This window comes from Barbus barbus (assembly GCF_936440315.1).
Source record: "Barbus barbus genome assembly, chromosome: 31".
Lineage (NCBI taxonomy): Eukaryota > Metazoa > Chordata > Actinopteri > Cypriniformes > Cyprinidae > Barbus > Barbus barbus.
Genome location: NC_136759.1, coordinates 9,860,846 through 9,873,172, shown reverse-complemented (window position 1 = coordinate 9,873,172; position 12,327 = coordinate 9,860,846). Strand labels below are relative to the sequence as shown.

At 38.8% G+C, this 12,327-nt stretch overlaps 1 protein-coding gene across 2 annotated transcripts; it reads left to right on the top strand.

The window, feature by feature from the left end:
- The first annotated feature begins 3,068 nt into the window (after nucleotides 1-3,068).
- Nucleotides 3,069-10,477, top strand: LOC306851442 (tsukushi-like). 2 transcript variants are annotated; one of them, XM_079387673.1, is made up of 3 exons: nucleotides 3,086-3,306; nucleotides 6,007-6,238; nucleotides 8,560-10,477. In XM_079387673.1, exon 3 carries the CDS (start codon nucleotides 8,566-8,568, stop codon nucleotides 9,607-9,609), a length of 1,044 nt encoding a protein of 347 aa, XP_079243799.1. In that variant the 5' UTR covers nucleotides 3,086-3,306; nucleotides 6,007-6,238; nucleotides 8,560-8,565; the 3' UTR covers nucleotides 9,610-10,477. The 2 variants fall into 2 exon arrangements, with proteins under 2 accessions (XP_079243800.1, XP_079243799.1); XM_079387674.1 differs by lacking the exon at nucleotides 6,007-6,238 and having other exon boundaries at nucleotides 3,069-3,306.
- Nucleotides 10,478-12,327: the final 1,850 nt, after the last annotated feature.

The window sequence follows — 12,327 nt, the reverse complement described above, 5'->3', positions numbered from 1 at the left end:
GGTTATTACAGATGTTTTATCCCTAACTTCTCCTCCTTAGCGGCGGCCCTGACAGACCTGACCAAGAAGGGACAGCCAGAGAAGGTGAAGTGGGGACCCAGCAAGGAAGACGCGTTTAAAAGGGTGAAGGCAGCGCTCACCTCCGAACCGGTACTGCGCGCTCCCGACTTTAACTGTCCCTTCTTGTTGCAGACGGACGCATCCGCAAATCACACCGGGTTGGGAGCCGTGCTGTTCCAGGTGCAGGACGCTGAGGAACACCCAGTAGTCTATATCAGCCGAAAGCTATATCAGCAGAACAACGATACGCGGCGGTGGAGAAGGAGGCGTTGGCCGTCAAGTGGGCAGTCCTGGAGCTGAAATACTATCTCCTAGGCCGGAAATTCACCCTCGTCACCGACCATGCCCCATTACAGTGGATGGCCCGGGCCAAAGACACGAACGCTCGTGTGACCCGGTGGTTCCTGGCGCTCCAGGACTTCCACTTTGACGTGCGACACCGGGCCGGGACCGCCAACGCCAATGCGGACGGACTCTCCCGCCTGTGGGCAGCTTTCGCAGGTCTGTCAGGGTTTTCCCCTCCTCCAGCCCCCACCTCCCCCCTCGCTCGGGGGACCAGGACGACGCTTAGGGGGGGGAGTGTGACATGTGTCCCGGGCACCTATCAGCATCGCCCTGGCAACGAAGGAGATGCACCTGCTCCCATCGAACCCAGCTGAAGAGGATCAGGAGAGGGCTACAAAAGCCGCGACAAAACAGACGCTGGGGAGCTACGACTCCAGGAAGAAGCCGACTAATGTTGTGTCTTTCATTCCCACAGAAAGCAGCTGATCGACCAGACCGCCACACCAGCACAGGACACGGAGCACCCTGCACTCAGCCGGCCGGCAACCTTGATCACCGAGCACTGGGGACGGACATCAAACACGTTGGCACTTCCACCCATTACTTTTGCCTCAATAAATACACCCTCCGGGGTCTTTATTGCACTGCAATCAGCCCGTTACACTATTTCAAGAATTACAGTCTCCAGTCAATTAAATCTTCACAAATATCAAAATGACTTTAATTAAAATATCTTTAATTAAAAAATTTAAGAAAAAAACCCTACATTTTATTGTTATTTTTATGTTTTTGAGCTCTCATCTTCAGGTTCTTATTTATGGTTGAGCAAGTTCTCAGCAGCCTCCACCTCGCCATGGAGACCCCTTTGTGCATGAGCGTTTATGCAGTGTAATTAGGCATTTGTTTGGTGTAGCTGTGATAGGCTCACTTCAATTGAATTTGCACAAGGTGCATTGGGTATAATTAAAAAGTTAACGAAGGGCGCTCCCTTGGATGATCCCTAGAGTTCTCTTACATTTGCCTGCGTCAGTTAAACCTTGTGTTTTGAGAACTCGTCTGAGGTCTCTCTGAGCTCATTTGAACTATTAGCACAGTGTTTATGGTTTACAGAGAAATACGAGCCCAGGTAATGATAAAACATTTTTCTTGTGCTCAAACAGTTTTACTGTTTGATACACATTTTCACTGCATCTCATTTGCTGGCTATTAAAACTTTAAATGGTTGCATAAGTCTTGACTTTCTGATGGATGACTTTTGGGATTTCTGATGTGCTTGAGGAGCTTAATGAAGCTGGGCATGGGTGCAGGCCTGTGTACATTTGCCTTCAGGTTACTGTAGAGATTTGGTGATATGTGCAGTGAGAGTGAGAGAGCGGGAGGAGGGCGAGAGAGATGTGCTGACCCATATCCAATAAGCCTCTGAGCTTCTTAAATTTTACACCTTGACACCTCTACCCTATAACCAGAAACAGAGGATGCAAACTCAGCAAACAGCACCCAAAGCACTTACTGGTAATATTACAGCACTCTGTACTCAATAACCAATTCTAAAGAAAACAAACCAAGTGTTTTCATCTTTGAAAAATGTACAGGGTTTGAATTGACATCTGTATAGATATTATTAGTTAACCGCTGCTCTAGATGCACTTAATATACTTTTTAATGTTTGTGTTACAATTAATAATATTTGTGAATAACTAAAATGACTCTCTTCATTTAAATGTTTTCAGGCTTCCTGATGACAACTATTTTAGTTTTATTGTACTGCCATCAAGTGGATGAAAAAAAATCTGCACTCTTTTAAACATGCAAACTCATTCATAATCAACAGATTAGAGGTTGTTTTCAGTCCCTGCATAATCATCGTCATCCTCTTTCTTTCCTACCTGAAAACCATGAGCCAATAATAATATGAATACAAATAATATTACATGCATCTTTCGGTCTTTTTTTATTTCTTAATTTTAGTAAACATTTACCATTACAGATGTAATTTAAACTCAAGTTATGACTTTCAACATTAAATTGTAGAATAAATAAGATTATCGTGAGTTTATATGTTAACATGAATATATTAATCGATTTTATACTATTCGAGTTTCTACAGACTAATGGGAAAGTACAAGATTAATCATGATTATATTTATTCTGTTGTTTGCAGTCTTCATTTTTAACAGTGAAAAACAATGTGAAAAACACTATATAAATAAATTTGATCTAAACTGGAAATCTCTCTTTTCAGTATAGAACCCACTGACACACATCAAAACTTTCTTTTATTATTAGGCTACTATTTTTATTATAGATTTTTCAAAATGTCGCAAATACACAAATGCAACAGGAACATGGTGCATAAATAATAATTAAAAAAAGAGCATCTTCTTTGTGAATGTGCATCTGTAAAGGCCCTACAGGGCTGTTCAAACAGTCAAAACAAGAATATTTGTTATGGTTACACACATAGTTATTTTTCACTCTAGACTTGTCCTTAGGCATGCCTTTCCTTTATTATAAAGTAAATATTTTTCAGCTTTATTTTACTTCAGTACAGCGACAGTATAAAAGCTATTGTTTATTTATTTAATTTAAAAATAAAAACATTAACATATTCGGTTGCACTTAATAAAGAATTCAACCCCCTCGTATACATTTAAATGTTCTGTAGTGTTATATGTTCGCCGCTAGAGGGCGCTGTTTGATGCTCGCTGCGTCTAGACGCTGGTGGGCGCGGATTATCTTCAGTGAGTGAAACTCTAGACGAGACTGTGCTGCTTTGCGGTGGCGTTTTATCGCTCCATCTTCTGTGGCCAGTCTGTAACCGACAGATCGACGAAGTCACAACCAAGACAATACCGCAAACGTGCTCATTCTCCCAGGATATGACAATCCCTAAAACTGAAGTCTTTTCCGATTTTGGCCTGGAAAAGTAAAAGTTCTCCGACAGACGAGTCGCGACACATGGTAAGTTTGACGAAAAAGAAAAGTTTTCTCCTGTAAGTTATCTCACAAACGTGTCTTACTGTTGCAGTTTGTTTATATTGCCTGTTTTACTTGACAAAATCAAAATGTATGCTGATTGCTTCATCCCTAGAAGTAGTTCGCGTAATGAAAGACACAATGGAAAAGTAACGTTATGACTATGTTTTTTTTTAATTATTATTCTGGTTCAGTGAAAGTCACACATTTGTTGAGCATTGTTAAGTTTTTGCATTTTTTAGCTGAATACAGATGTGGATCAAACCGTCAAAGCAGAGATTTTGTCTGTGTCTCAAAACCTAGTGAGCTGCCTACCTAGACAGCATGATTGTAACTTACAATGATATTACTGTAAATCAACCAATATTGTTTTGATAATTATTTCTTTAAATAATCGTGCATTTTATTTCTGCTGTTTACAAAATAAGTCAAACATATTATTAAAGAAAAAGAATATATAATGGGGTCATATGCATGTAAAAAAAAAATTACTATTTATTATTTAGTCTTTAATGTATAAATTAATCTTTGTTTTGGGTTCTATTTGACAATTGTTTTTCACACTTGAATGTAATAATGTTGTATCCTTTACTACTGGAGGAAGAAGCATTAGCATTAAGTTCAATGCTTTAGACACCCACCAAATGGTGCCATTTGTCAGTAGACTTGAATAAAAAAAAAGCAGCCAAACTGATTGTCTCTTTACCATTTTGGTGGGTACTATACCCATCAATAATGGTACAATGAATGTTTACTTATGACCCACAATCTATCCCTGTCTTGATATTTTTTTAACTTTTTTTTCTTCTAAGGATCACAAGTGCTTTATTGCATAAGAATGAGATAAAGCTGTGTGTGAGCTTTCTAGGATATGGGTGGCAACCTGCATGGTGTCAGCTCTACTGTTGACAACACCCATAAACATTTTGTTGAGTACTTTGATGCATGTCTCTAGCATGTAATTCAAAAGTTACGAGCTACTGTGAAATTGGCATCACAAAAAGTACCTGGCATTCAAAAGTGAGCTGTTTGAGACGTTAAGCTCCCATTAAATCTGACCCCCCTTAAAGTACTACATTCTTTCAGCTTTATTGGATTAGGATGTCTGCAAATTAAATTGGTTAAGAACTGACTTTAGTTCTCTTGTACTGTAGTTCTCGTTTGGCTGTGTTAACTGCAGAAGGCTAAAGTAAGTTGAGAATGATCTGTGATCTAATAGACCGTTTTCATGCAGACTCACGAGTGAGTCTCTCAGACTCACTGAAAGGGAAGGTGTTAGGGTAATTTCGCACATTTAGGAGAAAGATAAATGGTTTAAATATGTAGCTGTTAACCACTTACAGCGATTGCTCTTAAAATACATTCCACTTAAGCCCGGTACACACCAAGCCGACGGTCGGCCGTCGGGCAGTTTTTGTTCGTCGGCCGACGAAGTCTTCTCAGTGTGTTCCACGGCGTCGGCTGAAGTTGGTCCTTGTCGGCTTGTTTTCGGCCGATTCGACATGTTGAATCGGCGTCGGGGCTTGTCGGTCAGTCGGGCCATCTGATCATTCTGATTGGCTGTTCAGCTGGCGAACCAGTGGCCGAGAAAAAAAAACCCGGAAGTGACGAAGTAAACGACGAAGTCAAGAGGGAATACACAGAACGCTCATTATTTGTTTGCATTTCTCATTCCGATACGTGAATATTTAAAAAAGATATGGCTGTCTGGAACGAGGCAAGTGAAGATGAATTGATTAGCATGATCCAGGAAAGGCCATATTGTAAGCTGATTTGTTAATATGTTATGCACAGTTGTAATTTACATTATAGTTCTTGCAGAATTCTATGTAGACTTTAAAGTATCTATTGATTTTTTTTCTTCTTAAATTTTGAAAATCTTGGATTTTTTACTGATTTTAGTATCTAAACAGATTTTTTATCATATTGTAAGCTGTATTGTAAATATGGCATGCACAGTTGTAATTTATATTATAGTTCTTGCCGAAATCTGTGTAGACTTTAAAGTATCTACTGTTTGTGTTCATTTTATATCATTGCCTTGTAGCTAATTTTTTGCCCATTGTACTGCACATTGGAAAATAAAACACTTTTGACTTTGGGTAAAAGGTACTTGCATTCACAATTCTTTATGTAAAAAAGGATCACAAAACACAATTTTGTAAAAACCTAACCTTTATTTAGCAATGTCACACCATCTTCATAAAACAGAAACCAAGGTTTTTATCAAAGACTGGAAACAAACAAGGTTGTCACATGCTTATAGTTTGCCCCACTGAAAGGGCACTGCACCAATGTCTGAATTAAAATACTGGCACAGTTTATCCCTGAGCTGTTTGGCGTGTGTTGTACTGTTGGTTTAACCTGTTAAACTGAACAGGAAAAAGATGAGCGAAATTTTTAAAATCAGAGGTTTCACCTAACTCGAGCTCGCGACACCGGTTCGGGAAAGCCCCTTGAGCCTGTCTCTAGAGTATCCATGGTTTCACCCATTTAGTGCGCTTTCTCCGTATTTTTCGCGGCCGCTTCTTCTTTTCCTCTTCAACAAGCAAAAGACCAAGGGCTGACAACGCCAGTGCCATTTGCAACGTGTCAGACATTTTCGAAATATCAAGATTCCGTCTGTGGTGAGCGAGATTCTGATCTGATTTCAGGCACATTTGTTTATGTTTTGTATCCCTTTAGCTCTTCCGGTTTCCGGCTTTGAGTAACAAACACAGACTACTGCCACCTGCTGGTACGGAAAGGAATTTCTTCTTTACCCAGGCGCAGAAGGACGTGCTACTTGGCCATCGGGTGTCGAGCGTCGGCTTGGTGTGTCAGGGCAACTTTGGACCCAGACGCTGCCGAAGTCGGCAGACGTCGGCCGACCCAGCAGTCTGCTTTCGTCACCACTAGTTTCGTCGGCGTTGGCTTGGTGTGTACCAGGCTTTAGACTTTAGGCATTTTAAGAAGGGATTTTACGGTGGGAGGTGCACAACACCTGGAGAGTTCATAACCCCGTCACACGGGCAGATGTCTACATAGGGTTACTTAGAAACATGCAACCACAAGCTTGGCAGAAGATTCCATGGCACCAAATTCCATTCTTTTTGAATGTTCTAAAATTGTTACAAATGAGTAATCAATCTGATAATACAGAATTAACTGGTGGGGGGAAATGTGGCAGAATATCGTTTTTAGCTGAGACTTTCTCTTAAAGGAATAGTTCACCTAGAAATTAACATTTGCTGAATGTTTACTCACCTTCTAGCCAACCAGGATGTGGATGAGTTTGTTTCTTCTTCATAACAGATTTAGAAAAATTTGTCATTGCATCAGTTGCTCAACCATTGGATCCTTCTGCAGTGAATGGGTGCCATCAGAATGAGAGTCCAAACATCTGATAAAAACACTAATAATCCTCAAGTAATCCACATGACTCCAGTCCATCAGTTAACGTCTTGTGAAGTGAAAAACTGCATGATTGTAAGAAACAGTTCCATTATTTCGATGTTTGAATCACTTTTCCTCCTGTGGAAATGTCTATCCCCAGTTGTCCTCTCAGATCAAAATCCACTGACTTTAGAACTGTTTTGGACCGTTTTCTCTTGTAAATGGTTTTTGTGGATTACTTACAGAGGATCCATTGGTGAGCAAGTGAAGTAATGCAAAATTTCTCCAAATCTGTTCCAATGAAGAAAAAACTTGTCTACATCTTGGATGGCCTGAGGGCAAGACAATTTTCAGCAAATTCAAATTTTTGGGTGAACTATTCCTTTAAACTGACGATCTGTGAGAAGAGAGTAGGACTTGCAGTTTGAGAAGGAACACATCTGCTGTCTCTCTTTGTCACCAGAGCAGAAAAGGAAAGACATGTCTGAGCCTATAGGTCTGTGTCTATATCCCTAACAAATACTCCTATTTAAGCAGATTCATCAAGTTGAAGTAGCGTTTGGTTGTCATACATATACATAGATTATGTGTGTGTGGGGGTGTGTGTGTGTGTGTGTGTCTGTGTGTGTGTGTGTGTGTGTGTGTGTGTGTATGTATGTATGTATGTATGTGTGTATATATATATATATATATATATATATATATGATTAATATGATAAAGTAATGATTTTGCTCTTTGATTTCTTTAGCAGTCATTAAGTTATTTACAATTTACATGTGTAATTCAGGTTTATACACACGCACACACACTACTGTTCAAAAGTTTGAAACTTTCTTCTTTTTTTGGAGAATGAAGAATTTTGTTTAGCAAGGGTGCAACATAATATTTAATCAAATAAAATAACAGTAATTCAAATAAATGCTGTTCTTTTGAAGTTTCTGTTAATCAGGAGTCCTGGAAATATGAATTATGATTTCCACAAAAATATTAAAACAGCACTGTTTTCAACACCGATAATGTGAAATGATGCATAAACACCAAATCAGCATATTTCAATGATTTCTATTTCTATCATGTGACTCTGAAGACCAAAGTGATGACTTTTTATTGATATAATTTATATTGAATAATATATTGTCATATTGAATAACCTGAATTACAAATTTGAATGTGTTAAATTATTACAGAATTTACTATAAATGATTTAGATTTAGACTGACAACTTTTATTATTCATTTATTTATTTTACAAATAAACCTGATAATGAAGATAATATTTTAACTTAATGTAATATTTTCAAATACCTGTTTGTATAAATTAAAGCATCAAAGTCTTTGAGTTTCTCAATAGTCTTTAACTAAATAATGTGCTAACCGTTCTTAAATTCTCCATGAGAAAAGCTTTGCACCCTTCTAATCATGACAAGTTGTTGCTGTAATTAAGAGAGTCAAATTTAATAGGCTCTTTGATCATAAGAATTAGGTCAAATCCTTTGAGTGTGCGTAAAAATTAGGACTCATCGAGTTGCACTAGAAGAGAAGAATATTTATACTTTTAGCGTAACGGATGAATAAACAGACCCAGAGGACAAGCATGTACGTGCAGCTGTAAATGATTGGCTGCATAGATTTACACAATTACCATATGTAATGAGCAGCTGCTAATCTCGTCAAACCTTTCAAAGACCCCTGAAATTGGTTATATGGTTCATTTTTGATGATAACAGGGTAGTTATAGGAACTCCGCTATAGGAACTACTAGTTATAGGGAACTAAAGATGAATTTTATTGGTTCATTCTGTTTTGGGACTTTTATGATTGTGAAATTAAACCCTGCACTGTGTGTTTTTGTTTTGTTTATAGCTCACCATGGCCACATTGCTGTGTCTCTTCTTCTCTTTGCTTGGCCTGGCTGTCATGGGAGCGGTGAAGAACTGCCATCCACAGTGTCGGTGTGAAGTGGAGAGCTTTGGCCTCTTCGACAGTTTCAGCCTTACCAAAGTGGACTGCAGCGGAATTGGCCCTGGGAACGCTCCTGTCCCCATCCCCCTGGACACGTCCCATCTCGACCTCTCCTTAAACTCCATCACCTCCATCAGCGACTCGATGCTCTCTGGACCGGGTTACACCACCTTGGTTAGTCTGGACCTGAGTGGCAATCTAATTTCACATGTCAGTCCCAAAGCGTTCTCCAAACTTCGCTACCTTGAGACGTTGGACCTCAGCAATAATGCTCTTGAGGATCTCGGCAATGGCTGCTTCACCGGTCTCCCTCTGGTTGAGCTGGACCTGAGTGAAAACCGATTCAAAGAGTTCAGTCTTGATCTCTTCACCACCAGAGCACAGGATGTACCAATCATGGTGGACCTGTCACAAAACCTTCTTACCTCCGTTTCCAGGAATACCCCTGGCCATCCATTGAACATCAAGAGTCTCGTGCTGGCAGGGAACCAATTGAAGAAGGTGCCGATGCTTAATGGGATCCCACTTCAGTATCTGAACCTGGACGAGAATCTCATCTCCAGCATTGATGCAGGGACATTTGTTTCGATGACAGAACTGGTTCACCTGTCTCTCAGCAGCCTGTCTGACCTGACCCTCATTCAACCAGGTGCTTTTAGAGGTTTGAAGAACCTTCAGGTCTTAGACTTGTCAAACAACAGCCAGCTCAAGACGTTGAGCCCAGATGTATTTAGTGGACTCATCTCTTTACAAGAGCTCAATTTGTCCAATACTCCAGTCACACCATTATCAAGGACCGTCTTTACACAGATGCCAAGCATAAAGAGCATAACTTTAGGTCCAAACCTGCATTGCTGGAAGACACACAAGCAAGGACAGTTTCACAGACAGATTGGACAAGCCAAGCCTAATGATATACTTACCTGTGACAATGCAGGAATGATCTTATGAGCCTGAAGTGCCAGGAAAGACTCCTTTTCTCATCACTGTGCCTTGTTATATCTCATAAGATCTTTATTTTTTGTAAGTCAAGATTGCATCATATTTGCACATACTATGCCAACTAAGGTCCCTTATTTCACATGTGTTCATCACGTTTAAGCACGCACAGTACATCGCAATGACTCATGCACTTTAGTTACCACATTTCTGTTCTTCTACTTAATATGTAACCTGAGATTTGCGGTGTGATTGTCAGCTCTGATGTGATGTTTTTTTTTTATTAAACACTAACAGTCTTAAAGGTGCGTAACAAACACTTTGTACAAGCACACCAGTGTTGCAGGTCAATTTAGAAGACATGGTGCCTTAAATAGTAATTCATTTAACTGTAAGGATTTTGGAATTATACGTTTCTAATGTTTGGATGCCCCCTTATGATCAATTTTAAATGACTGTGATGGGCAATACAATTTGGTGTGTTTAATTTAGGTGTTTTACTTGGTTTAAAATGGGAAATTTTTAACTGAAGCACAAAGGAATGGAATTTAAGAATTTAGTTGTAATTTATTAATTTGTCAGTGAAAAGTTTTCCTAATACTGAACCTAAAATATGATTTGCAAACTACAATTTTTTTTTTTTTCTACACATCACTCAGACTGCTACTTGGCTGAAATGTAACATGAGTTCACATCTCATCTTTATAATTCCTAAATTGTCATTTCACAGATGTTTACTTGATGTTACTCTGAAATTTTGCACTTTTTATGAGATTTGTATGGATTTAAAAAAAAAAATGCATGATGATTGTTCATCATGTGAGCTGAGGTATGTTTTATGTTTGTACAAAATTTTACTCCTAATAAAAGATAATCAACTTTACACATAACAGTGTGTTTATGTTCAAACATGCGATTTAATGCTCATTTCCCCAAACTGTATCAACACTTCCAAAGTTAAGCCAGGGCTGACGTGTCTTTCGGCACATTCGGCAGTGACACAGTGCATTTAGTCATAATACAGGCCTCGCTAATGTGGTTCTCTTCAGTTTAACACATTCAGACAGCCATGATTTGTTTATAAAAAACACACTCAGTGTTTTCTCCCACACTTTAATTTTTTGGTTTTTTTTTACAAGAATAAGGCATTATCCATTTGCTCAGACTAACCATGGACAGCAGTTCTAGGCGAACAGAAGACTTGATGGCTGAATTGGAACAGATGACTTCAGCCTGTCAGGTTTTAGACTTGTAGGCCTCATAGACCGAGTATTCATATATCCCCTTAGCTGCTCTGAATTATTGCCAAGATCCAGCTCTTTGAAATTCTAGGAGACTAATGCCAAAGACACATCCCCCCTCTTCTTTTCTACACAAAAGCTTAGTGGAAAAAAGGTTTACTTAACGGCTAAACTTTCTCTTCATCAATTCTGCACTCTCTGCCATGCTCAGGATAAATAAGTAATGTAAATAAACGCGGGCCAAAGAGTAACAGCAGTCAATGAATGTTATCATGAAATCCTTCTAAATATTAGCATTTCCTGAAGGAAATTGCTGTGAGGCAGCAAAAGAATCGCTTTAGTTCTGTGTAAATAAAAATCACAATTTAGTTTGCAAGTGAAAGAAAAGACAATATATAAGACCAATTGCAAACCAGATATAGGGAGGGTTCATGCGGTTTTTTCATGTAAAAACACCAGACGCATGGCATGTCTAGAGACTCATTTTTAAGTGGAACTTTTAACATGTGCAACAGACAGGCGTCCATCATGCATGTTTACATAGAAAAACTGCAGACGCTTTTAAACATAAACGTGTTCTGTGTGAATGATAATATTGCTGCTAATTTTGAAATGTTAAGATTCTAGCAATCTCTTTTAATAGAAGATATTCAGTGTTTATTCTAACATTCTTTGAAAAATTATAGCTTATAAAAAGCAAAAAGGTGGAGTCGTTGATTTCTTATTTGTTGACATTGGTAAGTCAACTGTACTGTAGTAACTTGCTTAAATCCAAACAAACCAGCATTAACCTTTATTTTTCGGTTAACATTGCACATAGTCACAATGAATTGCTAAATTTGATTTTTAGATTGCTTATCTTCCTTGTCTTTCATGAGCTTCAACTTGCCTTACCATGTGAGAGGTTGCACTAGACATGATGATGTAAGCAGTTATGGGACACAGTTCATTGGGTTATGAACTACTGTGAATTCTCCTACTTGTGTGTACTATACTGCATGTAAGCCATCATAAATCTATTAATGTCTCATATCACTTGTTCTCACTTTAGATAAGGACAGAAATGAAATGGGCCTTAGGTGAACCATCTGATATGGCATAATCAATCCAAGCCACAGTTCATTAGGGACAGAGCCAATGTTGACATAAAAGCCCTTAAAAAAAACCTGTCTCCACTTGTAAACACCAACAAAGTTAAATCCTGTAATCTTAATAAACCCTCTCAACCAGATTTCCAGTGTCTGGTTAATTCAAGGTTAAAAGTTCAATATTTATAGCTAGGGCAAAGACATTGGCCCAATGCCAAACACCTGACACAAACTAAAAGCACAAGGGAATCGATACAGAACGGGCAATCACATTTGAGTCAGATTAAAAGGGTTCAGTGTCTGGAAACAGAACACAAACAACAATGAAATGAAGCCAGAAAAAAAAAAATGCAACCATGGTCACATTTCACCTATAAAATCTCATGAATTTTTCATTAGAA